Source organism: Paraphaeosphaeria sporulosa (genome assembly GCF_001642045.1).
Source record: "Paraphaeosphaeria sporulosa strain AP3s5-JAC2a unplaced genomic scaffold CC84scaffold_9, whole genome shotgun sequence".
Taxonomy (NCBI): domain Eukaryota; kingdom Fungi; phylum Ascomycota; class Dothideomycetes; order Pleosporales; family Didymosphaeriaceae; genus Paraphaeosphaeria; species Paraphaeosphaeria sporulosa.
Window position 1 is genome coordinate 381,370 of NW_017253368.1, and position 27,875 is coordinate 409,244.

Consider the following 27,875-nt stretch of genomic DNA (forward strand, 5'->3'; position numbering starts at 1 on the left):
TCGATGGGTAGAGGTGGTATGCGGTGTCATCTTGGTGGTACAGCGGTAGTGGAAGAAAGAAGGGCATTCTTTCCGAACGGGGCTGAAGGCTGAAGGCTGAGGGCTGCAAGATACGAGCTCGAGCTATACGAGCTCGCGACTGGATTTTGAGTTGTGAACGAAGTCAATGGGGCACGTGGGGGATTCCGCATTATGATTGGTGTCCGGTATCCAATGAATTTGTAGGCACCCACGCATCTCTGGACAACGCAATACCCAACGTCAAAGAGATGCGGGCTTCTTAATCCACAGATAGTGCGGACGCATTCTTTCTTGTGCGATCGGCCACGCACACGCGACAGTTGCGAGAACATGGCACGGTCAAACGATCGACAGGCAATATCCCTGGCCCCCCGGCTGCAAGTACCCACTGAAACATGTATTCCGTGCGTTACCCAGGCTGACTGCTCGGGATTAGCGATCTGTTTATTCATGACTCACTGAGCTCGAGCCACGAATTGTACGCTTTCACGGTCCATGAGCAACAGCACGAGCGCGTTGTCCGCTGGTATGACGATAGAGACAGGCTAATAGCAGAGCATTTGAGTGAGTATTTGATATGATCTACTTGCGCACACTAATCATGTCTCGCAGTATCCAGGGGAAGCATCCCGTACACTAAGGCCAAAATCGGGTATGAGGTAACGTATCGGGACATGAGAACCACGAGTTCTGCAGTACCCCATCGTTTCGTCCTCCCATCCGCCCTTCATCATTTGCAAAAGCTCACGCCATGCTATCGCTTCCAAAACGAGCATCAGAGCGAGCGCTTTCAATGTGCTGCACGCCAAAAACAGTTATTGCAAACTTTCAACACCCATCGTATAAAAACGCACAATAGGGAAATATCCTGGGGCCAGCAGCTCAAAGTGTGGCTCAAACCCGGAGAGCCAACACTAACATTCACGATATTCGTGCATAAGGGCGACGTCGAGCCCAAACAACACTATGAGCTTGATCTGAGATGGTTCAAGCAAGACGCAAAGCGAAGCGGCGAAAGGGGACTAATTATGACATTCTATACGCCCCAAGATGAACGGCGGGGATCCAGCGACAACGCAAGCAAGCTGCGTAACATGTTCCAACGTAGATCATCAGATAATCATCTTGCGACAGAACGGAATCGCCGCATCTCAGAACATTCAAGGTCGTCGTCAAGCTCGTCCAATCATCGAGCTCTTCCAGAGGGAGAAAGAATCGTCACACCGCACAAGGCTTTTCTGGAATGGAAAACTCTTTTAGTGGAGTTTGAAAATGAGCTTGGTAAGACCTGCGGGGTTTAGAAACTTCCGAAGCTTATTGGACTACAGGTGTGGAGCAGTTTCTGGCAGTCTGTCACGATCCGGACATGGCTCCCGAGCCTCGCGTCCACGAAACACATTGGAAAGTCAGTCACGGTTTTGAGGAGACTCTGCACTTGTTGAGGCCTGTGTCAGGCTTTTACATTTCCACTCGCGCACCTGTTCCTGAGCAAAGGACTACTCCGGGTGATGAAAGTCAGGCAGCGTAAAGTCTCCAGTTCTGCCGCTATGCCAAGCATGCTGCTAATATCAAGGCCAGGTCTCGAGCGAGAGAATGGTTCACATTGCTACGCAATCTCCGAAAACGCTATTTCCCATACGGCCTAAACGAAGCTGTTCGAGTAAGAATCGCGGTCTTGGATACCGGTATCGATAACACAAACCCGGACATAAATGAGATGTGGGGAAAACGGGCTCAGCCCCCAAGAAAATACTATCGTAACTTTCTAGAAGATTTTGCTGTTGCAAGTCAGCTTGGAACAGAGCCATGGACAAAGGAAAAAGTGGATGAGCACATTAAGCAGCTGCGGCAACGTCGGGAAGACTTGCCACGGGATGATACTGGCCACGGTACACATGTGGCAGGCATCATCATGCAGCTCTACCCAGAGGCTAACTTATTCATTGGTAGAGTACTTGCAGAGAACGTCATCACCGAGGATGGGGCTACCCGGGCAGCAGCTAGGAGACTCGCGCTGGTACGTATACATAATGCTCTGTTGCTCGTTTGTATCCGCACTAAACCACTGTAGGCAATCCTGTTCGCCAGTGAAGAGTGGAAGGTGAAGATTATATCGCTCTCTATCGGCTTCCGTAAGACATTTTTGCGCAGTGAAGAAAAGGCCATTGTGCGAAACGCCATCAAGTACGTCATGGACAAGGATCCAAGTGTTCTCATTTTTGCCTCGGCTTCGAATGAGGGAAACAGGGACGAAATACTATTTCCAGCGAGCGAAGACAGGGTCTTCTGCATTAATTCTTCCGACGGGGACGGAAACAGATCTGAGTTTAATCCACCGCACCAGGAACGTCACGAGAATTTCAGCATTCTTGGTGAAGGTGTGAACTCGACTTGCCTACAGCAAAAGAATGCGGGCACAAGTGGAAGGCTGGTGGCATCTTGGTCGATACGAAGAGGGACGTCAGTCGCGACTCCAATAGCTGTGTCGGTAGCAGCTATCATTCTCCACTTCGGGCGTGAGGAACTTGAGGGTCATCACAGGGATCTTGAGACGCGGCGTGGCATCAAACGGATCTTAGAGAGCATGGCACCTCAAGAGAATCGAGATAAGTTCTACGACATCGTTCCTTGGAGGAAAGGGGTATTTGTGGAAAACAACGGCTTTCGGGATCCAAATGAGTCTATTGCATTGGCCAAAGAGAGGTTTCGGGATATACTTGAGGACGCTTTCTAAAGGAAAAAGGAAGATATTCGAAATACAAAGCTATGACCAATAATCCCTCATTATTGCTTCGGGACACACGCTGCTTCATGCCTGCTCCTAGCCGCAGATACCTAGGTTCTAAGTCTCCAAAAGTTCTTCGTGCATCTGCAACAAGCAGTCCTCACCATCCTGCTCATCTCTTACTAATGTGGACTCGAACCCATCTACGGGATACCCCCCGGACCCATAATCATCTTGTGACTGCTTGACCGACTCAATTTCCATCTCCTTCGCAGTAGTGACATCCTTACTGATCAGCATCTCATGAAGCACTGATACGGACGATCCTCCGCGCTCATCATGCGCCACCGTAGCGCCCTTCACGTAGTCTTTGCTCTGGCTCACTGTCTGCCTCTTCACAAGAATCCTCCGCAACCGATATGCGAACACAAAGTCCGAACTCCCAGAAAACCACGTCTTCTCGCCCTTCTCCTTCCCCACCCCCGCAAGCACGCCGCCCGACACCGGCACCCCACTGAATGGCGTCGCGTCCACGCCAGGCCTGAGATCGACATTGACGCCTTTTGCCCTTGCGCACAAGTGCGCTGCGCCCCTTGCGACCTTAATTCCGGTCACCATATACACACTCTTGCGCGGGTTTCTCTTCACCCATTCCGCAACAGCCTCCTTGCCCACAACACTCGCTTCCACATATGCATCGTCCGGCTCGAAGAAGCTCGTCTCTAGCTCTTTAAAGTGAAAAATATCGGACTCATGCTTCATAGAAGCGAGTTCTGCATCTGCGCCGACGCCTAGAATCATCGCTGCGAACTGCGCCCAGATTCCGATGCGGTGCTCGCGGTTTCGGTGGAGTTGGGTGCCCCAGTCGGTTTTGACCGTCGTTGCGATGGAGTTCGCCGCGATGGGGAGAGGGGATGCGAGCCGCTTCCAGGGTTGCGCTGGAGAGGTCACGATCTGGCCTAGCGTGATAAGGTGGTTCGGAGGGTGGTCGAGGGTAGGGAGGGCGAAATAAGTCCTCTGTGCCATTTTGCGGCTTATGACGAGCTTCGGGCGATCTTTGAGACCTATCGAAGCGTATATATACAAATGATATCAATATTTGAGAAGTGCACGGCCGTGTAGTGGGATCAAATTGTTTCACTGTACTATACAGGCAACTACACATATATGTCGGGTCTGTAGACTCTCAGGCACTGACAGGCTGTGAGATGCGTGTGGCAAGTATTGGCTTTACCATGATCTGCCTGCCTTGTGGTCGCGATCCAGTAGAGCCCTGCATTCAGTGCACGCGGTGTGGCTGTTTTTTCACAGCCACTTGCATGCGTTTCATAAATGCGATAGAGGCACGATCAACGCATCGAGCTTTCTGAGCCAAGTCATGAACTGGTGAGGCACACTCAGCGAAACACTTCACGATGTTTTGCCAAACATAAACAGATTTGCTAGACTAGGTAGAGCTAGTCAAGAGACTGATAAAGAAAGAGCTCAAAAAGACATGATCAATTTCCATCCAATCATGACCCTTGGAATTTCGCTCCGAGACCCCCGCGCTGATGATTTGACTGGTTCGTCAGCCCCGGCCGACGCCGCGTCGCGCTCCACGTTGCGATCCCCAAGCACCTCCGGTCCCTCTAACCTCGCTGCCTCTTACGCTCTGCTTCTATCTATTAGCCCCCTCACGCTACACTACCGCCCCACTCACCACCCGCAGCGTACACTTTGGGCTTGTCCTTGCCAAAGTATCCCCCACCAAGAGCCGTTGGGTTCGACGACCTGGCGTCGTCCGTCGCGCTCTTCGCAGCAGCGCTCGTCCGTCGCGGCCAAACCCTTCGGTCTCCATCACGCTTCTTCGACTCCACATTGACCGACAGGGATTTCCCCATGGCTGCACGACTCACAGCTCCCGTCGTGGAGAAACGCAGAAGAGCGACCGAGGAGTCCCCCAGGAATTCCCCAGCTGCCAAGTAATAGGATCCCTTCCAGCATCCCACAAGGACCAATACTCCCAACTGCACATCACGTGATCTTACACTCTCCAGTACTGAGGGCTCCAGCGCTGTCAGTGTAGTATAGCATCATGTATGCCGAAGACCATGAATCAACGGAAATGTTGTGAAATTATGATTACATCTATACGCTAAAGTCTATGCATGGGATACACGCCTATTGCCGCGGACAACCCAGTCCATATCTGGCCGAATCAACGTAGTAAGGTACGCAGTAGCCGTCCGTAACAATGACCGGTTGGTAAGGCACATTGATGCCATTCTTCTTTGGCACGTTCTTCTTCGAGTCTGCATCAGTTGTCGGCTGGAAGAACATATTGTCGCCGCAAGCGCCTGCAAAATTAGTTGTGTCTTGAAGACACGCACTCATTTTCTTGAAGATCCGTCCATCACCATTGCAATCCACAGGAAACGATCTACATTGTAAAGTCGTGCCCTTGCAGTCTGTCGATGCATTTGTATCGAAGCACTGTTTGAGATTTGTCGTAGAGACGGAGTCTTTCCGGATAACATCGTACAGCGAAGGAGACCCGGAGATGTTCGAAGCAAGGTCAGAAAAGGTGATGTGATCCAGCCTCAGATTCGGCGCCTGGGCGGTGCGCTTGGGTGGAGTCCTATATTCGGTCGTGTTGTGATGGACTGAGTAACCCGTGGATGCCTCAACACAACGAGATGGATCATCCCACGCGGCGGCAGCGACATCTTTCCAAAGTTGTTCAAGGTCGTAGATGTTTTTGAGAGTGTAGTATACTCTGCAGTCAGCTGCATCGTACTTGAATTGCACCGGGACGGCGTCCTTGTCCCCTTTACGGATCTGGTCGCGAATATTGAAGCCAGCAAAGTTGACGAAGAGGTCATTGTTATTGCGCTGTGGGAGTCTCGCGTAGGCGTCAAAATACTCTAGGGTATCGTTGACATTGCTAAAATCATAATCGAGTGCCTCGGATGAGTACAGACGGGCGCCACGGCTACCGGATGCGGTTTGCATAGGGCCAGTGGCAGGGCGACCACCCACGGCGACGGTCTTCACGCCTGCCTGTTCCGCCATAAGCTCCACGAAAGCTGCACAGGCAGAAGTGCAAAGACCGTCGGTGAGGAGGACGATGTTATCTGGTGCCCAGGATGGTGGCGGGGGGTTGGCTTGGTCATCACCATAACCGTAAGGGATCCAGCCTTGGAAACCGGCAGCGTCGAATACCTGGTCAGAAAGATTGTAAAGCTGCAGATGTGAGAATGTATCACCCTGGTGGGAGACAGGGCCCTTATACTCGTCCCAACTGCTATAGTTCGCTCCGGTTTCAGGATTGATTCTGTTTCCCACAACCCATTCGCTAGAAGCGAAGTACTGGTAGTTTGCATCAAGCGCGCCATCGCCCCCGGTCTCAAGACCGCTCCACCAGGAGGAGTAGCTCTCTCCCAGAGTATTGGCTATATCACTTATGCGAATGCGGCTGCCCGTCCAGGGTTCTTGATCGTAGAAGAAGCGCTTGAAGACAGATACAGCAAGCAGCTTTAGCCCGCCATAATTTTGCTGTAGATCTATGATCAGCCTTGTAGTGTTCTTTTTCGCAGCATCAGCAAGGAATTGGTCGATGGTATCGAAAAAGTTGAGCAAGTCGTTTCCTTGCTGGAGAAAACTGGGTATGCTGAGCACGCCCGTGCCGTCCTCCAGGAAGTAACCCGTTACTACTCCGCCTTTCAACCGGCTGAGATCCTTTTGTGCGTAGCTCGGATTATTAGGATAAGCGCCATTTGACTCTTCGCACCAGCTGGCGTTCTTCGGGTTGCCATTGTTGCAATTGCGAACTGCTTGAGAAGGACCTCCTTCGCTGCTATCTTCTCCAGAGTCGCCATTATCTCCTTCCCAGGTTGGCCACCACTGTGGGTTTGAAGCATCCCAGCTATCGGGGAGAATGCCCAACACGAAGTAGTTGTAGAAGTCCCCAGCAGTGGTCAACGGACCAGTGTGGCCGGCCTCGCTGTAGGAAGCCAGCCAGTATGAGGCTGTGACCGTGCCGTTGGCTTGGGTATAATTGATGGCATCACCTGGATAGAAGATGGCTGAGTGCAGAACACTTTGGTAGTTTTGGATATCTACGCGCAAGCGAAGGTTAGCAGGTCGCTTCCAATGCTTGTGGGAGCTATTCCTTACCAAGTGCAGGGTGCTCGAAGAGGGCATTCCAGTCAGCGTGTGGCTCAATGTACCCCTCTGAATTGATCTCAGCAAACGAAGTCAGGAATTCCACTGCGTCTATGTTGTTGATCTTGTCGATAGGCGATGGTTCCCAACCCTCGGCCTGGCTATCAATGACCTCCTGCTGGAAATAGATAACTGGCAACTCCTTTCCATCGCGGGAAGCTGATATAAGAGCAAATGGCGAGATGAAAGTAAAAGGCGCCAGCAGACCTGCACTTAAGTAGACATGTGAATCATGAATGCGGTTGATCAGAAGCTGCAGATCAGCTTCGAAGGCATACTGTGTGTTGTATTTTCCTTCCGCGACATTTTCTTGTAGGAGTTCTAACTCGGCCACGACGTCGACGGGAGGTTGCTGGTAGCCCTCTGGAGGATCTCGTAGAAACGCGAGCGTGCTCTGGAACTGCAGCGTTTGGTTGTAATAGTTGATGAAACGAGAGGCCACGTCAGGGATGAATGGAACACTGGATAAGCAGTCGAACACGTCTGAAGCCCAGAAAAGAGTCTGTCCTGTAGCGAATTAGATGGAGTTGAACAGGATGGTAGCGACATCGAACCTTGTTCTTTGGAGATGATGAGATCTCCACAGGCCGTGCTGGCAACATCAGGCGCTTCGGTTGGGGAAGGAGGCAAGATTAGCCGGTCCGTCTCCGAGGCGGCGGGCGCAGGCGACACAAACCCGCTGAGCACTCCGAACAGCAAAACACAACGGTGAAAGACAGACATTGCGATGCGACAGCGAAAGAGAGCTAGGAAGTTAAATTCCCTAGGCATTCCGTCGAATATCGAACGACGGGAGTCCATGATGTTATACATTAGGGGCCAAATTAATCCTCCAACACAGCCTTCTCCATCATGGCATAATGACTAAGATGCCTCCACGGTCACACTGACCACACAGCAGGCAGACGGCCAAAGCTCGATGCTGTGGGCGTTGGGGGCTATGCGTCGAGCCAACCAGCTTCCAGCCTGTGCCGTCTAAAAACACCCACCAATGAGTACGGCCATCAACCCTCCGCGATCTGTCACTAATGCGGTGGTGTGCATAAATCTAGAGGTGCAACGACAAGCTTTTGGGGGCTGTTTGGGCTCACATGCTCGTAGCATTCGCCTTTTAAGGCTTGGTCGGCATGATTTGACTGATGTGCTCGTCCTCTCACCCCCAGTGCTTGCGGCTGAAAATTCTAATTTCCGGCGACCTTCGAATCTGTGTGAGTTTTACGCAAAAGCAGATGCCTGCGGCAATGTAACTCCCCTAGACTACACAAAGTGGAATGCGCGGTCGCAAGCGTTCGTCTCCGGGCACGTTACTCATCCGATCGCACTACACGCATCATATAGGTGCGAGGGCTCCTGGTCGAAAGATATGGCCGACCCGTTCGCTTCAGCAACCGCCGCCACCCGCTTGCTGCATCCTTCTCTAAGCACAAGCAACACGCTTCCGATCGACTTTTTCGAACCATTAGTGTGCGGTTTTCTAGAGGATGAAAGATACGCAAAATGGGCTGCAGGTTACATGCCATGGCAGCTTCATTGTCACGGCGGTCCGGGATGTGGCAAGGTAAATTCTCGGCCTGTGAACAGGTTCCCAGTCTGACAGATTTTAGTCGACCTTTGCACTACGGGTCGTAGAAGATCTAAAAAAACGTCATCAGAACCAAGGCATCTCTGTAGCATATGTCCATGTCAAGGAGCGTGTTTTGAACAATCAAGCAGAATTCGTTGAAGATTTTCTTTTTTGCTTATACAAACAAGTCTGTAACCGACCGGCCAATGCTTATGAGAGCGCCCTTCGCACCGGCCAGCCATCGACTGAGAGACTCAAGCGTATCCGGGGAGCACTTCATCAGCAGTTGAAAGAGAATGAACATAGCTTCCTCGTATTCGACGGCTACGATACGTTGGACATTGCCACATGCATGTTGATCGACTATGAGTTCAAGGATCCGGGCTTGTCCAACATATCGCTCCTTGTGACCCGCCGGAGCCCACCCTATAAACGACCTGAAAACCTCAACATTGGCTGTGACAGTTGTGAGCGAGCGCACCTCAGCTTGTACTGGCAGTGCCAAATTTGTGGTGAGAATGGTCCACAATACTGCTGCGAATGCAAAGAAAACGGCGCATGTACGAACGGAGAACACAAATTTGCGCTGTCAGAACCTTATAGTCGCATCGATCTGGATTTAACAAAGACGCCGCGGTCTGCGATGATAGGGTTCATTGCACATGAACTTGAAACGCACTCTAGGGCCAGGACGCAGGATGTCAAACAACGCGCGGCAGATATATTAGCGAGGGTTGGTGGTAACATCAATCTTGCGAAGCTTAGGATCGATGACTTATTGACAGTGGATGATCTTTCCGATGACCAGCTGCTGAGGGACAGGCTTCCACGAAGTGTCGTTGCCTTCTTTGACGCTGAAATTGATAATATGTTGCAAGATAAACCCTTAGATCGCAATCTAGGTGTGTTGGCCGTTGCTTCAGTCGCGCAGTACGGGGATCCACAAGGTTTTGGAATGAAGGCCGCCGATCTGGAAAGGTCGCTACGACAGGCGCGAAACTCTTCACCCCATCTCGTCCTTCACCCCACCAAAAGCCTGGAGGATGTCATCACGGCAGCGAACGGATTGCTCGTTTTGCAACCCTACGAGGACGACCTATATGTGGCATGCTTCAATAAGATGCTCAAACTCTATGCTAGAGAAGATTACAACGAGGTTTTATACAAGGCAAAAGCGAGACTATCTCTTGAGACAGATCCTTCTCAGCATGAGGGCACCAGATCATGGATTATAGCGCCGTCAACAACCTCTCCTCCGACCATATCAGATGTATTTGACAACAAGGACTATATGGACGCAAGGAGCTCTAGTCACGACAGTGCATACTATTCGCGTTCTTCAAGCATGAACACGAAGCTACACAGTCGCAAAACAGTATCTCACACGGATGAGCCGAGGGGGCTTTTCGAATGCACAGGGTCCTTACCCATTCAGAGCAATGTTGTTGAGGCGCAAGGACAAAGTGTACCGCCCGTATCCTTGTGTGAATTCTGCCAGGAGCATATATTCAACAGCAACGACTCTGCCGGTAGCCATCACATGTCATGTGAAGCAATACTGAATTCGCTGACCAGTGGATGCGTTATTTGCATGGATTTGTATATGCACGGCGTCAAAGCAGAAAATCGCATGCTAGAACTAGTGCCCTCTGCATTCAAGGACTGGCACTATCGATGGGCACTTCGGAGCACTGGTCGCTCGCAAAATCGTAATTCTTCCTTTGGGATTAACTTCACACCCCTGGCCAGTGGCGGAGAAAAATTTACGCCGTTGCCACACTCCAAAAAGTACCATATAGTCTCTGAGGCGGACGTTAATGTTGCTGCCGAAGGGTCCCTTGCATTCTCCACGAACCCAAGCGAACCCGGAGGTGGTTTACAAATCCGGCAATGGATGAAGATCTGTGCTGAGACTCATGAACATTGCAACAAGCATCAAAAGTCCGAATTTGTTCCTACCCGTCTTGTAGATCTGGAAACGGAAGACAGCAGCATGGTGCGCATCGTGCAAACGGCGAAGGAGAATATCACGGGCCCCTACCTGACTCTTAGCCATTCATGGGGTCCGCCCACGTTCCTACAACTCAAAAGGGATAACGAATCTGAACTCATGGGCAAAGGTGTAATGATTACTGAGCTTACTCCAAACTTCCAGCAGGCCATCTCTGTGGCGAAGTTCATCGGAATGCGCTATATTTGGATCGATTCATTATGTATCATCGTATGTATTCAAGCATGGTCGTCCACGCCTGTGATACTGACTGTGCGAAGCAAGGACCAGGAGGCGATTTCAAGAGTGAAGGTCAGCTCATGCACAAAGTGTACCGCCACTCGCACTGCAACATTGCTATTGCAGACTCCTCGGACTCCGAGGGTGGTTTGTTCCGGCAACGCAACCCAGTGGACATCTTACCCACGAGCATAGAGGCCGATGGGACGGGCAAACTACCACGCGGGACATGGAGAATCCTGGAAGACGATCTGTGGGATAAAGAACTGCTTGCAACCAAGATCTACACTAGAGGGTGGGTGTTTCAAGGTACGTAATCATCATGCTATTGAAGCCGGTGTGCTCTCAGTTGAACGCGTACTGTAAGCATCGTCGAGTATTGGAGCTTTTGTGGCTGCTTCACGTGGCGGCCTGAACATTGTTACTTTCTGACGAAACTAGAACGCATGCTTTCACCTCGTATCCTGCACTTCGCCGCTTCCCAGATATTTTGGGACTGTAGCACACTGAGCGCCTGCGAAGCTCTTCCCCGAGGACTTCCTCATTCCTTGGACGCGAAGGCGTCCACAGATCGGCACTGGCGGGGTCGCATGCAGCGAATGCCAGCCGACACCCCGCAGAAATATGACGAGCCCATCGTTGGGGCGAGCGATGATTCCATAGAAATCTTCTGGCGCTCTGCGTTACTGCGTTACACATCCTGCAACCTCACTAACCAAGGCGACAAATCGGTCGCGATATGGAGTATAGCCAAGCTGGTGCGCGATATCTTGGGAGAAAGATATGGCGGCGGATTGTGGGAAGCTAACCTGGAGGAGCAACTTGCGTGGCACTCACATGACGTGGTGTTCGAAGGCGACGCTAGATTACCGGAGCTGCAAAGTCGATATCCTAGCTGGTCATGGGCATCGATGAAGGGGCCCATTGTCGCTCATAGTCGGCTTTCAACGGCCAGGCAGTATGTTGTTGAGAACCACGTCGGAGACGCCATAACGTTCGAAAGCCACTTCAAAGACAAAGACAATGAACCAATATTGGAGAGAATCCCCATGGCATTGTCAGGGTATGTTGCAAGCACACGGCGTCTGCAGACAAAACCACCCCCATCTCTTAGTCTCGACATACCTGGAAATGATCAAGAAGGATCGGCCGGGTATTTCGCCGTCTTTCTTGATGAAAAAATTCCTGGAAATGCTGGCGCCGATCCATCGCCCTCATTGTTCCTCATTCTTGTAGCAACCGCCACACCCATAGATGGAAGCCGACCGGTCATACCATCTCAAGATAGTGGATCTGAAAACTTTATTCGGTCTACGAAGACCAGGCAGCATGAAATGCGGAATTCCTCTCCCATGACCTACTCCGGCACCGGGCTGCTACTTGAGCCTTTGGCTAATTACAAAGCACGTCAGCACAAAGCTTTCAAAGAGCTTCTTCAAGAGGTCGTTGCACGTTCGCCGAACAAATCATGGCCAGACCCGCCATACGGTCAGGGCAAGTCTCTAGTGGATCGCACAACAGATATGCGAGTGCTTGTCGCTACTCTTAGATCATCTTTGCGCTACGTGGTAGAGAATGGTGGAGGGGAAAGTTCATTGTTCAGGAGAATTGGCGCCGTTGAGTTTCAAGGCATGTCAGAGGAAGTTTGGCGAGAGATGGCAGAGGACGGCAGGAGAAAAATATGGCTCGACTAACGAAGGATGTATGGAAACTACGAAGAATAGCTCTCCTCTGGACGAATTCGATCCCTAATCAGGATTTCGTGCGTAATAATCATGCCAGTCTCTCAAGACCCGCTCCTTTACACAAGATTCGGTCCTACAGTAAGCGTCAGTATAAACCGAGCTTGAGGAAGCATCTCAATCACATACCTGCACCCTCTTCGGCAAGATTTTACCAGCTTTGGTCTTCCATGAGTTACTACCATGCCACACTCTCCCAGTCTTGCCCGCAAGCACATCGCTTACAACAGCTTCGGCGTAGGGCTCGGCTTCCGATCGCACAATGGAGTCCGAGTGCGCCATAATATCCAGTTGTTGTTGAATGGGAGCATAGATGGAGCCTTCAGGGAGTTGACAAGGAGGGAGCTTGCCATGTAGTGCAGTCTTGATGGAACCCGTGACAACGGTGAGAACCTTCACGGAGAAAGGTGCTAGCTCGACACGCATGATATCGCTGAGAGAATGTAAAGCGGCCTTTGAGGCGCTGTAGATGCCTGCAAAAGTCAGTCGTGCTCTTCCAATCGGACTGACTGGTATGCGCATACCAATGTAGGGCTGACTAAAATACCCAACTATAGAGCCGATGTTAACTATACTACCTTTTGAAGCGATAAGAAGAGGCATAAAAGCCTGGGTGGTCCGCAGTGGGCCTAAGAACCTTAGTGTCTGCCGAAGCAATAGAGTGTCTGCATTGAGTGCTGTCTGACCCCAGAAATTCACCTCATAGACTTTCTTACTCTCCTCAATATCAGCGCCCATAGCTGGCATAAAGTAGCCGCGGCCAGCGTTGTTGACAAGATAGTCAAGCCTGCCGGATCTGGCCTCGACTGCTTCGACAGCCGCTTTTATCGAATTTGGATCGATGACGTCCAACTGCAACAAATGAATGCTAGGAAATTGTTCGAATCCAGTGATGTTGGAAACTAATCTGGCAGTAGCAAAGACAGTAAGCCCTCGTTGAGCGAAACTTTTTGCCAGAGCATGGCCAATTCCGCCATCGCTGCAGCCCGTGATCAGAACGGCTTTTGCCATCTTCGAGTGCCGGGCTTAGAGGTGTGCGTTGGTGTGATTGGCGAAATGCAAGCAGCGTCAGGTTTATATGTGCAAAACTCTTCCGGCCCCCGTGTTAGCATCTTACGCCGATCTCAGCACGAGAATAAGTCGACTCTTAATGCATTTCGGACGACCATGCGCCATCTTGCAAATGAGATGGTCTGTCAGCGCCAACGAAAGGTTCCTGCAACAGGATTAGCGCGTCAGCGAGGCACATGAGAGGTGGGGCTAGTCGCCCAGCATCTCTCACTGCGTGAGACTCGAGCATAAAAGATATACAACCGAACATGTCCCACCATGGAAAGCGACTTGCCGGTCTGGCGATGCGATGGCTGCGCAATGTCTGTCGAACTGAATGAATTCGATGACTGGACGGGAAGCCGAGACCCCAAGATACGACGCCGTATTCAAAATCGCATCAATCAACGAGCGGCCCGTAAAAGAAGAAATCCGAAAAAGCTCACGCCTTTGCAAGCCCGTCTACAGGACATCGCGGAAGGACATCAAATTCTTGGCACCATCCCAGCTCGATCGTCACCAGGTAATTCTGCGCACGTCCATGCGCACGATATGGTACAGATACGCACACGTTGTTGGCCGGGAACAACTCGATTGGAAAGCACAAGAATTGCGCGACCATACATTGAGCTCTTCCCACTATCCGCTGATCACCTTATTACACTTATGCAGCACAACGTATATCGCGGCTTCTTGACCAACATGCTGCTGCTGAACCTTCCAAATATATTCGGATGCGACGTTAACGTGGGCCATTGTGGGCTCATATGTCCTCTACCCCTGCCTACTACCCTGCCTCCAACTCTTGCGCCAACACCATTACAGCAGCGCGTGCCACATGAACCCTGGATGGATCTGTTTCCCCTTCCGGCCCTGCGCGACAAGTTGATCAAGGCTGAGGAGCCTTTCGACTCTTGCGAATTGTGCTTTGATATCTTGGGGGCTTTGGTGGAGAAGAACATACCCTGGGTACGTAGTAGCGGGGTGATGAATGCCGACAATGACTACGAAGCGCATGAGAAAGGCATACTTATCTGGGGCGACCCGTGGCTCCTGTCTTCATGGGAGCTTTCGGAAGGTTTCTGGAAGCGATGGGGTTGGCTAATGCGAGGTTGTGGTGACGATGTCATGTTGTCGACAAATCGCTGGAGGGCAACGAGGGGGGAACAAGCGTTGACGTTAGAGCAGACCATCTGATGATTCTTCCTGTAACACCACATGCGAAGCAACGCATCTGAGTGCAAAGCGAGTAGAAAAGAGGCAAAACTCCTACCCAGACAAGTTATTCTGCTCATAGAACCTGTGTCTACGCGCCATATATATAGAGATTGTGTCCTATACACCGTGCCGAACTGTCCAGGATTCTCAACAAGGCACAAGGGGTGCACCATCTTGACATGGTCAATCATCTGTCAGGTCATTGAGTACGATTGTCTTCGGCTTATCACTCAGTACTGTTGCAAAAACCCAGCAGGAAATTCGCTGGGAAATCACCGCGACTGTGTACAAAAGTAACAAATGTTTTTGACTCTATCGACACTTCGTTCAGCTGTGTAGGGTCCTCGGGGGGCAGGACCCGTACATTCCGAATGCGCATATGTGACGTCGTAGTCATGGAACACTAACAACAATAACAACGGGATCTGTTTGACATTTTCGACTAGAATTATCATTTTTAGCTGCGTTATCCAAGAGTTTGCTTTTTTGTGTCACTAGCTGGCCTTCAAAAATGACCCGCAAGGTCAATGACATGGCGCCAGGCTGCTTTTGGACGTTCGGTAATTCCACACTGGGCAGAGGTGAGGGAGCGCACTGAGCACACTTCTAGTTCTAAAATGTGGTACTGCTGGGGTCTTTGAGCATGAGTTGGCGTTGGTTGTATTGTGCAGGTGGGTCTACGCCTACTAACATTGCCACACGGTCCGGTCGTCCCTACCAAATCCACAGTGTAGCTTTCATGAATGTTGACAGTTATTTCTTCTTACTCTTCGCATATCCTTCTTCGATATCGAATTCTCCCCCTGAGTTTGGCTTGTACGGATTCCGAATCACTGGATCAACAGCGGATGCAAGGCTAAGCTCGAAAAACATTTCTATCGCCTCTACCAACAGCTATGGGAGGAACAGCCCGTCTGGCACCGCCTAGACCCGATAATGTAAACGCGTATCGTAGCATCGGGATTCCAGTCGTACATTGGTGGCTTCGTGCCAAGTCGATCAAGCCTACGAGTTCCCTAGCCGAAAGTCTAATTTGTCAATGAGCGGAACGGAACCTCCCACTGCTCATCACAACTGGCCACTAGCTACGGAGTGCTCTGCGATATCTCAGATAACACAAGACATCCTGAAACCAACTGTCAGCGTTACCACAGCCCACCGCGGTCTCCTTCCGCATCTTTTCATGTCTTACAGAACACCGACTCAGCCCCACGCCAACGGAAAGTACCTATAGAATATTCCAACAAAGATCGAAAGGATCAAAAGGCGTTTTCCGTACCTTATGGCTTACTGCAACGGGCTGTAGTCACGCAGCGCTCGCCAACCAGTCTAGCCATTTATCCGCAAGTCCAAATTTCAATGTCCGAACCCATGTCAATGCACGGATTCCGCCCCAAGGATGTCGATTATGCGAAGACCCGAGAGCAACGGGCGGGATTGATCAGCGCGAACGTTAAGATATCGAATCTCCTTCGTACGAGAGAACCCAGTTTTCTGGTCCCTATTGCCACTCTTTTTGTCGCTCTCTACACAGTCGCCTCCAATGTTTCGGGCTGCACGCCTGCTGCAGGCACTTGTTTATTTCGCGACTTGCACAACGCTCGTTATCGCAACGTGCTACACACCGGATGGAAATGCGGTGCAAGAAGACGATGTTGCGCCTTGCTCAAACGATCCATCCGACCCTCTGAGCCATATCTGCTGCATCACGAATCGACCGAAAGCCTCCGGCACCTCGACAAATGCATCCGAAATACGCGACACATGCCTCCCAAACGGGCTTTGCCAGAACGAGTCGCTTCTCGAAGATGGGTCGATTTATTTGCAGTGGGGTAGAAATTGGTGCACAAATCCAGACTGGAGCACTGGGCAGTGTTTGGACGATGTGTGCACACGCACAGCGGGAGAAGTAGGCATTCTTCTTAACATGTGGGCAGCACGAAGCTTACATCTTTCCAGAAAGCAGGGCTTGTGCGCGTAATTCCCTGCTCGGGCAAGAACAGCTCACTGACGTGGTGCTGCGGCGATTCTGACAGTTGCTGCACTTCCACCGATCAAACCGACCTCGTCTCGCTCGCTCCTACATTTACGACAGCCGCTGCAACCTCGACATCTTCCGCCTCTTCAAGCACTCTGACCATTCCAGAATTTACTCCAGACACTTCAATCATTGTAACGACTCGGACATCATCAAGTGATGGGGCTTCGCAAACTGGCATCGAAAATCCGCAAGTAACACCCGCTGAGACCTCGGGCTTGCCAAGAGGAGCAAAAGCAGGGATAGCTATCGGTGCAGTCGTGGGCGCCGTAGTGTTCGTTATGCTTGGAGTCTGGATCTCCAAAGCGATGGCATGGCGCAGGGATGTTTATGCTGCGAGAGCGCAGAATGACCCCAATCACTATACGGGATCAGACATGGAAGGGCTGTACGGTCAGCACCCGCAGAAGTACGCATACTATGCGGAAGCAGACGCAACGACACCTCCTGTGGAGGCTCCCACCTTCCCTGACCCAGTAGAAGTACCCGACCACCGAGCCAGCATTCGAAGGAGCAGATTAGTGGGTGCCTTATCTGCTAAGTATTCATGAAAATCTGTGAGGGCTGCATGAATGTGCTGTCCCAGATCGTTTCCGATATGGTCAGATTCTGCATTTTCAGCAGTCGCGTACTTGGATATCGTAACATCTACGGTGCTTCGAGCTGCTTTCTAATGCGATAGTGACCTACAGAAGGTCCAAAAAACCGTCACAGACCATTCTTGATACCTCCGCCTGAAGGTTCGGACTAGAACCGATCAGGCGGATTGTACGCCAGCGCACGCACCCATAATGGCCGCACGTGTGACACTCTGATCCACTGCGTGGAGTCGCGACGAATCCGGACCCCAATTATAACATGTAACATCACAAGGCGAAATCTGACTGTGTTCTTGGTAGACGCTGCGATGGTCCCGACCCAGTAGCGCACGCAATCGAGATTTCGGGGTTGCCAACTATGGCCCTCGTGAATACAAAAGAACAACAAGAAACTATCCCCACTGTTCCGACGTCTAGCCCATGGCAGATTCCATCTGGAATCGCAGATACGACCTTCATGGATCCACAAGAGGACCGATCAGAAGCCGAGGCATGCAATAGGATATTAGAGGTGAACAAGACAAGTCACGAGTACTTGTAGCTGACATTACTTTTCCTCTCTAGAGTTGGGCATCAAAGCTACGATCACGCTCATGACTCAATCGAGAATCCTAAACCGTCATTATCATTAAAAAGTATTATGCTAAGCGTCCCACACGATCCTGCCAGCCACACTTCGCCTCATGCTCCTCCCCGCCGCGTCCTCACTACTCCTCGGGGAGATCATCCCATATGCCGCCGCCATACCCCCACTCGCCCGGATCGCCGCATCCACGCTCTCCAGCGCGACAAACTGCTGCATCGATCCCAAAGACGGCGCCCAACTCTTCTGCACCTGCGCCGATACCCCACCCAACGTCACCGCAATAGGGCCCTTCAAGTCGGGCCGCTCCACAGCGGTCGCACCCAGCCAGCGCGCCAGAATCCCCTTGAAGCTTACTTGGTCATTATTGCAAGTCCCCTGATCCTCGCAAATCGGCTCATACAGTGCGCTGTCCCGTACAAAGTTCCTTTGCGCGGCCGCGAGCAGCCCGTTGGTTCGATCAGCCCACTTCGCATCACCCGTCTGGCTCGCCATGACCGCCGCGCCGTACAGGAAGACGCCTGCGTTGTAACTCCACTGGTTGTGATTCAGGTCCACACACCCGCTCGCCGCATCAGTGCCGTCATACACATTGAAGTCGGTGTCGATAAGTCCAGTCGAAGCAATCCAGTCGTAACTTTTCTCCGCCCACGCTTTTGCGTCCGCATCGCCTGTGAGTTTCGCCAGGCGCGCTGCAAGCTGGAAAAACAAGCCATTCGCGATGGAGGACTTGTACTCGTAGCCCACGTCCCCGGCGTTGATCTTGAACCGCATGCCCCCGCTGCAGGAGCTCTCATCCCATCTCCCTTTCTGCTCGTTGAAGACGTTCTGTGCCATGGACAGGAATGTTGGACTGCCCGCTGGTACGGCGACGTTGTTCTCGGCGGCAGTCAGCGCAGACAACGCCCACCACGCTTGATCGTCGTTGCCGGTGGCGTCAGGCATCATGAAGTCGTTCGCGGCTGTGGCCTGGTTGTAGAGAGTGTTCTTTGCGAGGTCCTCAAATTGCTTGTCGCCGGTGACGAAGCCGTAGGTAAAGAGGGCGTTGTTGACGATGCCGGATTGCCACCAGTAGTAAGGTTGTGGGACGAGGACGAGGCTTGGGTTGGGCAGAGACGACTTTATGGATTGTGCGATTTGGGCGGCAGTTACGACGAGGGATTCAGTTGCTTGGGCGTGTGAGAGCGTAAGGAGGGCGGGGAGGAGGGAGAGGATGGTTGAGCGGCGCATGTTGGGTGAGTCGACCTTCGAAAAGAATGTGCAAAGCGTAAAAATGAGTGTGCTGTCGACTGTGTCGATAATGAAGGAATATAGTCGTCGGAATAATAGCGAATGTCGTGTCGCGAGAATGGTAATGAATGTAGTGTCGCGATAATATCAATGAGTGTCGTGTCGCAATAGCAATAACGAACGTAGTCGCACAGTACGATAATGAACGAGTGAATGAGGCGGAGCTCTACGAGTCCAGAAACGACGACTTCTCCTAACAATAGCCACAAATCCAAAGGAACGACTGCGGGTGAGCTTCACAATGATGGGAAAGCAACGGATACTTATCAAGTCTTTTCCCAATGGCCCATCAAGGCTGCGCCTCAGCCTGAATAGCTCGCCCATTTTTTGCATAAGAGGAGAGTATCCACCCGTGACCAAGGGAAAACAGCTCCCAGATGGTCTTCTCATTTCCCTCGTGCAAGTCGACGTCCAGCAAGTGGATCACCCCCGTGCCCTCCCACTCTTTCTTCGACTCGCTACCCCAACCTTGCACACCCAAGGAACAACCCGATTGGACCGCTTTCTACACATTTTCTGGATTTATTGATGCTCTGGATGGTGATTGGGTCGCGCCATGTCGAGTGTCTTGTTTGAAGTAGAATTAGCCGAGATAATTCGGGACGTGAGACACGGCCCACGCGTTTGACAGGTGCCCTATGGGACGCGTTCTTCATGCATATTGAAAAACGCATGAACGTTTCTGCAATGCAGGTTTCCTTATATCAAACATTGTGTCTTGGACGAAAGATGTGGCATGTATTTATACGCGTGGACGTTGTTCATGAGAATGGGATTCTGGCTGAAAGCGGTGCACTTAGGCGGTGTTTCCTAGAGATAGGTACAGGCGGTCGATGGCGGTCGATATCAATGTGAGATGTCCTTTTAGAGCCAAATTAATGCAATATTGAAGCTTTCGCAGTAGGAGCGTCGCGGTCGTTGGAGAGAGGCCGCAATACGTCAGTGTGCCGTCAGGAACTCGTTCGGAGCTTGTACTTCGCACCACTAGGCCAAAACATGCAAGAACCGTATTATAATTGTACGGCGATACGATGATAGTCTATAGCAGCAATCATTACGCTGCACGAATCGTTCGCAAGAGGTGCAGGCAAGAGTGATCTTCGCTCCGGAATGACCAAGGCCCCACTTCGATCGCGCGCCGCATCTGCACCACGTGCATCTCTCCCACCGCACTGGAACGTAGCTTCATTGACTCTCCATCAGCTCGAATGAACGGCCCAACAGAACGTGAAGTTGAACTAATATCCACATTATTTAGCAGCCTAGTGCGACCATGACTTCGGCGCGCAGTAGATCCTGTCCACAGCTACTCCACCACGCGCAATGAATGGAAAAGGGCCGCCCGATGAGGCTCCCCAGCGCGCATACAATTCGCAATTGTAATTCTTCCGGAAACCTATGCGGAAGTCCTCCCAACCCCCTTGCGCGCCCGGGAAGACTTCACCCGGCACGAATGGTGCAATTCCCTCCTCGCAGACCCTCAGCAACCCAACTCTACAAGCACGAAATCGCCAGCTAAAGCGCCGCAACCGGCAAGATCTCAAACACGTACCTCGTGCAGACCTCGTTTAAGGACGATACGATCCGCACCTGGCTGTATCTCTACTGGCAGGGCTCCGCGCCGCAGCCCACGCACCTGGGCACGCTTTCAAAAAGTGAAAAGAATCACTTACAAGAGGCCGCCAACACTGCCAGCACAACGAAACCGCCGCCAACCACCGAACCCGGGACCCTTGTACTCGCATCGCTGGGCAAGGGAATCGAAAACGGAGTGGACATTCTGCACGGGGGCGTCACGGCAGCGCTGCTGGACGAGGCGATGGGGCGGCTGATACGGTATCTGCATGGCATGTTTCCGGCGACGGCGGAAATGAGTGTCCTGTATAACCGGACGTTGCCTACTCCGAGTGTGGTGCTTGCGCGGGCGCTGGAGAGGGATGAGGGGCGGTTTGTGAGGATGGGAGGGGAGGGGAGGGGACGTGCGCTGGCGGAGGGCAGGGTGACATTTTGAAGAGTGTGGGTGGGGCCGCCGAGGGCGAGGGCGAGGGTATGATATTGCGAGGCGGGACGTGAGACGTTGGGAGATGTCAGGGTTGAGGTATTATACTTCGAGTCCACGAGGCGTTGTATCGATATGAGTCTACTTTGATTTGCTAATCAGCGATAGCGATGGAACCGATAGAGCGTATGACTATTTGGAATCTGCAATAGTATCTGCTCTTCTGCGGAGGCAATCCAGATCATTCTAGCATACCTCACGACAGCAACTTTCGCCAAATTTTATAGCCTTCCTACTCGCACACCCCAAAATCCCTACAAATTTCCCTCCCGACCGCCTTGATACCCTCCACAATCCACAGTTGCGCATTACTAAACACCAACACGCCTCCGGGAATAAACGCAAAATTATTGCTCTCAACCCCGTTCCACACCTTGCCCAGCAACCTCCCTTCCTCGTTCCACACATGCAGGCCATCCCCACACCCCGCCCACACATTCCCCTGCGTATCCGTATGGATCCCGTCGGGGAACCCATTCTCCACCCACGCAAACGTACGCCGATTGTCCAGGCGCCGGCCATCAACGACGTCGAACGCATAGATACTCGCGGGGCGCGTGCCGTTCAGGCCGCCGACGAGGGACTGCTGCGCGCCGGTGTCGGTGACATACAGCGTCTTTAGGTCGGGCGAGAATTCCAGCCCGTTGGACGCGATGAAGCCGTCGGCGACGACCTGGATGTTCCCCGTGGCGGGCTCGAAGCGGTACACCTGGGAGGGAATTTGCGTTTTTGGGCGGAAGTTCTGCCAGAAGCCGTAGGGCGCGTCGGTGAACCAGATGTCGCCTGTCTCCGGGTGCTGGCGGACGTCGTTGACGGAGGAGAAGTTGCGGCCGAGGAAGGAGTTGAGAATGACGGTGGATTCGTTGGTGGACGGGTCGACGCTGACGAGGCCGGAGTAACGGTCGAAGTCGCCTTCGTCGCAGAAAAGCAGGTTGGGCGGTGTGGTGCTGTTGTCCTGCGTGGAGCCGGGAGGGTACCAGTTTGTGCCGCCGTTGGCCTCCGCCAGATTCGTGTAGCGTGTCGAGGAGAAGGCGTAGTCGTTGCCCAGATCAATGACGGTGACGTTGATGGGATTGTCCAGCGACTGGTAGTTGCTCGTCACGTAGATGCTGTTGGTCTTGCGGTTGTAGGTACCCATCTCATGGAAAGCCTGCCAGTCTAGGTTATACAGTCTCCTTGCGGTGGCATTTTCACCCAGGACATTGTTGCGGAATGTATCGTTGTAGCTCAATAGCGCGATGGTAGAGGGATCCGACGCGTTCGTCGTTATGAGATTCTGGAAATACAGCGGGTTCGTAGCGGCCGCCAGCAAATCGACGGGAACAACGCTCGACATGGTCGTTGTCGTTATGACGATAACTTTCCAGACAACAGGCAATTGACTCAGCACGAGGTGTGCACCAGCGTGGATATTCCCGATGACAGCGCCGTCCATGCCCTTGTACTTGTACCTACAACTTCCGTCCGCGAGGTAAAGACGTCGTCATAGGTACCCCTCACGGACTACGTAGAACCCTGGCTGAACCTCTGCGCCGGCATTTGAAGCCCAATTGAATTCCTTCGGAACCCCAGTTTGCTGGGGACGGGACGTGTGCGGGAGGGAAATTTCGAGGTAGCGCCGAGCGGGGTACAAGTCACGCCGGCGCCAGGCCAGGTACCACTTCTGATTTACATCGCGGATTGCTGGAAGCAGGATGGTGCGAGCGATCACTGGGCCGGTACACGAGGGTCGAACGATCGGTACCTGGAGCCTCGTCTCGAGGTTCCCTTTACAATGATGTTAATCTTCAACGAAAGGAAATTGTAGCTTCAATAATAAATTTAAATGTAATCTGCCAATTTGTAAAATGCACGCATCTACAAACGCCAGCGTGCATGGCTGTGCAATATGTGCGCCATCTTCAATGTCTCAACGCACTGGCATGACACCTAGACAACCTCGTAGCTTCCCACAATGTATATACTGCTTCCTACGCTTCTCCCAAGACAAAAGATGCCCATGTCGCAGATGCGCCCACAAACACCAGGCCCGGAAATGCCTTACTATGGCACCAAAACGAGCTCCCAAAGAAACCGAAGAATTAGGGTATATGTAGATGCTGTTCAGGCTAAAGCCTACCGCTTGGGTAGGGGCCCGCTCGAGCTCGCCGTCAATGCGCTTGTGACTGGCGTCATGTTGCCGTTGGCGGGAGTGGATGGCGCAGGCGTAGCAGCGCGGCTGGCGACGTTGCTTCTGTTGTGTGCCATATGCGCCTTGACGAGGTGACCAGCGCACAAAGCAGCGTTGAGAGAAAGTTCACCGGCGAGCACACCAGCGGCGATGACGCGAGCTAATTGTCGTGCATTATCTCCGGGAGAGGTTGGGTGAGCTCCGCGGACACCCAGCAGATCGAGCATGGCGGATTGCGGCTCGAGGATCGTGCCGCCTCCGATGGTACCAACTTCGATCGAGGGCATAGAGACGGAGATTTGGAGGTTACCATTGACGCTACGCACAGTTAGTACATGTTCTTGTATACAGCTTTCGTGACTTACTTGTTCATGATTGTTATGCAGTTGGAGGATTCGACAACTTGCGCGGGATCTTGTCCGGTAGCCAGATAGATGGCAGCAACGATGTTGGCAGCGTGGGCATTGAAACCACCCAGCGCACCGGCCATGGCAGAACCAATGTAGTTTTTCGAGATGTTCATCTGCACAAGGTCTTCAACCTCGCATTTGAGCACAGACTTGACGATATGGCCAGGAATGACTGCTTCGGCGACGACACCCTTGCCACGACCATCAATCCAGTTGATCGCAGCTGCCTTCTTGTCCGTGCAGTAGTTACCAGACACAGTGATAACACGCATGTCGTCAAAGCCGCAGTCGTTCGCCATAACGGTAAGAGCGTGTTCCACACCCTTGGAGATCATGTTCATGCCCATGGCGTCACCGGTAGTCGTCTTGAAACGCACGTACAGGTTCGTCCCCGCGATAGCAGTCTTCATCGATTGTAACCTAGCAAATCGGGAGGTCGAATTGAACGCGTTCTTCATTGTCCTCTGACCCTCCTCCGAATCGAGCCAAAGCTTAGCAGCACCGGCGCGGGTGAGATTCTCAAAGCCGATGCAAGGTCCACGGGTCATGCCGTCCTGAGTAACAACGGTAGTAGCACCGCCACCGGCATTAATCGCTTTGGAGCCACGCGAAGTAGACGCCACTAGGACACCTTCGGTAGTGGCCATAGGAAGGAAGTAATTCTGGCCATCGACCATAATGGGTCCAGCCACACCAAGGGGCAGAGGAAGGTAACCGATGACGTTCTCGCAGCAGGCACCATGCACCAAGTCGTAGTTGTAGTCCTTGTACGGAAGTAGAGATCGCTCAAGCAAGGTGGAAGTCTCGCGGGTTGCATGTGTTCGGGATACAAGGCCACGTCGAACCTTCACGGCACGAGTCTTGTCGCCAAGGGTCTTCTCTAGGGCATAACCAGGAAGCTTGCCCTTGACAGCAAGTTCGATGAGCTCCTCGTCAGTGAGACTGGTCACGCGCTTCTCTTTTAGAGCTTGTTCCAAAAACTCGAAAGGCCTGTTGGGCTGTCTCTGTTCCTCTGCCGTGGGGACCTTGGCGGTCTCGGCCTGAAGTAGCTGAGGCTGGACCGGACCGGGCTGTGGGGTCAAAGGCTGGAGTACTCCGCGGTTTGCCTGTTGCTCGGGGCCCGGAGTGATCGGTGGGGTTGGCATATGCAGGTGCGGAATACCAGGTGCAGGCGTCGGCGGAGTACCATCCTGAATTTCGGCTGCAGTAGGGGGTTCAAGCGGCTTGTGGGGTTCCTTGATCGTCCATCGAGCAGCGTTGAAGAGGTAGCCGTTCATCACAACGCTCAGGAAGAGGGCCACGATGATCCACTTGCTGAGGAATGGATCCTCCATGCTCTTCAAGACGCCATCAACGAAATGGGTGCTGATGTTGTTACCAAAAGTCATCTCGTCATCGGTGAGGTTGGGCTCAGCATAGTGGATCGATGGGTACTCCAACTCATACTTAATCGGCGTGAGAACGGTGACAATCGTGGAGGTTGCGGCCTTCTTCGCTTGCTCGAGAATAGTATCCAGGCCACTTCCAGCGACCTTGAAAGGGTCGAGGGGGGCTGTAGCGCCGACACCGGACATGTGGGCAGATCTGTGGGACAGACCAAATCTCAGTGTGGCAACATTGAGGATGTTGACCAGGAAGAATCCAGCAACCATGACAATCTTGAACTTCGGGACGGTGATCTTCTTGCCAAGGATAGTGGTAGTCGAAGAACGGGACTGCACGTCGCTAGCGCTGGGCCAGTCGTTGTTGAGAGCCACATTCTCAGCGACCCTGCGGTCGATACCATCGTCTTCTAGAGCGCGACGAAGGGCGACATGCCTCTTGATCCGGTTGATCTCCAGCTTGATGGTCAGGATAGCGGTGAAAAATGTCAAAAGCATGATGGCATCGAAGAACAAGATCCAAGCAGCGAGGAAGCAGAACTGGCGCAATCCTCCCTGGATACCAGACAGGGCTCCAGCGACAAGGACCAAGATTTCGAAAAAGTAATCGCGCACGATGTCAAATCCAGTCTTCTTGATGGCCTTCTGCACGGCCGACTGAATGGTAAGCGGTTCGCCACGGTGCTCCTCGGCATTCCTTCGCGCATCCAACGAGGCAGACAAGACAGCTTTGGTCAGAACGATGGGTTTCTCGAATCCAATTATGACAACCAGGAACGGGAGACCTTCGGAAAGAAGGACCATGTTGATGGGAATGCCAAAGTAGGTGGTTACGGCGAGGCCGAACAAGAAGGCGAATGCTGACTGGAGAAGAACAGCGGTCGCGAGCCAGAAGTTGGATCCCAGACGGCGCATGGCGAGGAAGAGCGAAACGAAGGTTAGATGCATGGCCAGATAACCCATGGCCATGATGACGATATCACCGGTATCCGCATTCTGTACATTGTGAGCAAATTGGGCCCCAGTATTCTATTCTGTGCAGAGGGCAACGCACCTTGAGAAGGTCCACAAACGAAGTCCAAGAGTCGTGAGCCCAGTTGCGGATGCCGCCTGAGGCAGTTCCGCTCTTGGCAGCCTTCATGATCCACTTCTTCTCCTCGAGTGTGCCTTCAGCCTGGGAGCCGTGCGATTCGGATGCGTCTTTCGGCGCGGAGATCTCCTGCATGGCCAGTAGGAAGTCGGCGGCCTCAGCATAGGGCATCGCATATGCCAAAGACGTATCGTGGGAGATTGTAGAGAAGGAGTTGAAGGAGCTCGGGAGCAGTGTCGCGGAGACATTGGCGGGGAGTGCGATCTGCGATGGCGCCGAGTTGATGGCGCTCGAATCGGGGAAGACGAGGGTGACGAGGGCAATTTCCTGCGTCTGTGGCTTCCTGTCAGGGCCAACGTCTACCAAGTAAGTCCTCCACGTACCTTTTCCACGCTGTCAGGCCCGTGTTCTTCTGTTTCCCACTTCCATGCCGTTTCCTGGCCGACCCTCAGTCTCTTGCTGCCGGTCAGCATGGTGGAGAAATCGACTTGTCCCGGGGTCGCATCATTCTGCTCGAGGAAGCCCTTGTCGAGTACACCCAAATACGAGTAACTGGCCAGAAAGGCGATTGTGACAATGGTGTGCACGGGGTGCGTGCATGCCTTCTTTGCGATGGAGAGCAGAACGGGCGTGCAGTGGCGGTCGAACCAGCCCGGGCGGGTCTGCTCGCCCGCGCGCGGGTTCTGGAAGCGGTTCGCGAGGAAGCCAAACATGGTGCCGGTGCTGCAGGAGCTGCAGGTGCTTCGGTGGGCGGTGGTGCGGCGCTCAGAGGGTTTTGAGCATGGGATGACGCGGAAGCGTGGCTGCGCCCTTTGGAGCCTGAGGTGGTTGCGAAGGGGTCGTGAGGCAGCGTCCTGCTGAGCGTGTCAGTCAGGCTTCGACTTTCTCCATGTTATTGCATCTGGTATAGCTACCCACCTTCCTGGGGCACGGACTGCGATCGAATCTGGCGAAGTCCGGGCAGTTGAGGCACGGACTTGGAGTTGCGGCGCCGGGGGCTGTTGAAGGCTGCGTGCACGCCGGTGAGGCTTCGCTGCAGCGGGGAAGAGCAGAAGCACGCGGTCCTTGAGGAATTGAGAGGAGAGGGACAAGAGCACTGCCTCTGTGCGGGCCGAAGCCCCTGGTCCTGCCGCGGTGGGCGTGGGGCGTGCGCTGAACTTTTCGAGGCTAGGTATCGCGTCGCGAAAGCAGGCTCTCACCGCTTTGTGCTGCTCCGCCAGTACAACCAACTCCCATCAAGTCCACGCAGGATGCGATGCGACAACAAAGCAGCCGGGCGCGCGACGCCTGCTATTGTGCGCTCTGCACGCGGCTGGGCTGCCCTTTGCTGCACGCTGGACTACTCGAACGCAATGACACCCGCCCCCCCCACTCGTGACGAACTCTGTCGAATTTCATGCGCCACAGCCCGCGCCACATGCCAGAGAACTTTGGTCCCCGCACGCTCGGTAATTCCCCTTTCGAGCTGGGCCCGCTTTTGCTGCTCGTCAGTGTGTGC

The 27,875-nt window shown here is 52.8% G+C and overlaps 10 protein-coding genes across 10 annotated transcripts; 4 read left to right on the top strand and 6 right to left on the bottom strand.

The window, feature by feature from the left end:
• Positions 1 to 1,179: 1,179 nt before the first annotated feature.
• CC84DRAFT_1252031 (subtilisin-like protein) lies at positions 1,180 to 2,755 on the top strand (the record flags this gene model as incomplete). The annotated part of the gene is made up of 4 exons (XM_018184353.1): positions 1,180 to 1,302; positions 1,350 to 1,426; positions 1,600 to 2,038; positions 2,093 to 2,755. Exons 1-4 carry the CDS (start codon positions 1,294 to 1,296, stop codon positions 2,753 to 2,755), a joined length of 1,188 nt encoding a protein of 395 aa, XP_018032361.1. The 5' UTR covers positions 1,180 to 1,293.
• Positions 2,756 to 3,091: 336 nt separating this feature from the next.
• Positions 3,092 to 3,772, bottom strand: CC84DRAFT_1053504 (uncharacterized protein; the record flags this gene model as incomplete). Its single annotated transcript, XM_018173505.1, has 1 exon — positions 3,092 to 3,772. A coding segment is annotated over one exon (681 nt), but the record flags the coding sequence as incomplete, so codon positions are not given.
• Positions 3,773 to 4,873: 1,101 nt separating this feature from the next.
• On the bottom strand, positions 4,874 to 7,675 carry CC84DRAFT_1262031 (uncharacterized protein; the record flags this gene model as incomplete). Its single annotated transcript, XM_018185119.1, has 3 exons — positions 4,874 to 6,846; positions 6,905 to 7,459; positions 7,507 to 7,675. The coding sequence occupies 3 exons, from the start codon at positions 7,673 to 7,675 to the stop codon at positions 4,910 to 4,912; spliced, it is 2,661 nt and encodes an 886-aa protein (XP_018032363.1). The 3' UTR covers positions 4,874 to 4,909.
• Positions 7,676 to 7,943: 268 nt separating this feature from the next.
• On the top strand, positions 7,944 to 11,920 carry CC84DRAFT_1208141 (HET-domain-containing protein; the record flags this gene model as incomplete). Its single annotated transcript, XM_018182146.1, has 5 exons — positions 7,944 to 8,510; positions 8,557 to 10,737; positions 10,788 to 11,055; positions 11,188 to 11,809; positions 11,890 to 11,920. 5 exons carry the CDS (start codon positions 7,944 to 7,946, stop codon positions 11,918 to 11,920), a joined length of 3,669 nt encoding a protein of 1,222 aa, XP_018032364.1.
• Positions 11,921 to 12,519: 599 nt separating this feature from the next.
• On the bottom strand, positions 12,520 to 13,628 carry CC84DRAFT_1262033 (putative hydroxybutyrate dehydrogenase; the record flags this gene model as incomplete). The annotated part of the gene is made up of 4 exons (XM_018185120.1): positions 13,175 to 13,628; positions 13,013 to 13,117; positions 12,618 to 12,961; positions 12,520 to 12,564 (listed from the first exon to the last, which is right to left on the bottom strand). The coding sequence occupies exons 1-4, from the start codon at positions 13,497 to 13,499 to the stop codon at positions 12,520 to 12,522; spliced, it is 819 nt and encodes a 272-aa protein (XP_018032365.1). The 5' UTR covers positions 13,500 to 13,628.
• Positions 13,629 to 14,090: 462 nt separating this feature from the next.
• Positions 14,091 to 14,735, top strand: CC84DRAFT_1098639 (uncharacterized protein; the record flags this gene model as incomplete). The annotated part of the gene is made up of 2 exons (XM_018174779.1): positions 14,091 to 14,507; positions 14,559 to 14,735. 2 exons carry the CDS (start codon positions 14,091 to 14,093, stop codon positions 14,733 to 14,735), a joined length of 594 nt encoding a protein of 197 aa, XP_018032366.1.
• Positions 14,736 to 16,299: 1,564 nt separating this feature from the next.
• On the top strand, positions 16,300 to 17,343 carry CC84DRAFT_1208143 (uncharacterized protein; the record flags this gene model as incomplete). Its single annotated transcript, XM_018182147.1, has 3 exons — positions 16,300 to 16,665; positions 16,716 to 17,203; positions 17,250 to 17,343. The coding sequence occupies 3 exons, from the start codon at positions 16,300 to 16,302 to the stop codon at positions 17,272 to 17,274; spliced, it is 879 nt and encodes a 292-aa protein (XP_018032367.1). The 3' UTR covers positions 17,275 to 17,343.
• Positions 17,344 to 18,267: 924 nt separating this feature from the next.
• Positions 18,268 to 19,134, bottom strand: CC84DRAFT_1044589 (glycoside hydrolase; the record flags this gene model as incomplete). Its single annotated transcript, XM_018173403.1, has 1 exon — positions 18,268 to 19,134. A coding segment is annotated over one exon (867 nt), but the record flags the coding sequence as incomplete, so codon positions are not given.
• A 2,267-nt stretch (positions 19,135 to 21,401) lies between these two features.
• On the bottom strand, positions 21,402 to 23,107 carry CC84DRAFT_1167155 (lactonohydrolase). The gene has a single exon (XM_018179127.1). It carries the CDS (start codon positions 22,758 to 22,760, stop codon positions 21,558 to 21,560), a length of 1,203 nt encoding a protein of 400 aa, XP_018032369.1. The 5' UTR covers positions 22,761 to 23,107; the 3' UTR covers positions 21,402 to 21,557.
• Positions 23,108 to 23,430: 323 nt separating this feature from the next.
• On the bottom strand, positions 23,431 to 27,464 carry CC84DRAFT_977883 (3-hydroxy-3-methylglutaryl-coenzyme A reductase). Its single transcript, XM_018188036.1, has 5 exons — positions 27,296 to 27,464; positions 26,761 to 27,231; positions 26,342 to 26,710; positions 23,861 to 26,283; positions 23,431 to 23,813 (listed from the first exon to the last, which is right to left on the bottom strand). The coding sequence occupies exons 2-5, from the start codon at positions 27,088 to 27,090 to the stop codon at positions 23,441 to 23,443; spliced, it is 3,495 nt and encodes a 1,164-aa protein (XP_018032370.1). The 5' UTR covers positions 27,091 to 27,231; positions 27,296 to 27,464; the 3' UTR covers positions 23,431 to 23,440.
• Between the last annotated feature and the right edge of the window lie 411 nt (positions 27,465 to 27,875).

Coding starts and splice junctions, on each gene's coding strand:
- CC84DRAFT_1167155 (XM_018179127.1), bottom strand. CDS start 22,760: ATGGACGGCGCTGTCATCGGGAATATCCACGCTGGTGCACACCTCGTG.
- CC84DRAFT_977883 (XM_018188036.1), bottom strand. CDS start 27,090: ATGTTTGGCTTCCTCGCGAACCGCTTCCAGAACCCGCGCGCGGGCGAG. Junction 26,711..26,760: donor GGCCTGACAGCGTGGAAAAG/GTACGTGGAGGA, acceptor AGGAAGCCACAG/ACGCAGGAAATTGCCCTCGT. Junction 26,284..26,341: donor CGTTTGTGGACCTTCTCAAG/GTGCGTTGCCCT, acceptor CACAATGTACAG/AATGCGGATACCGGTGATAT.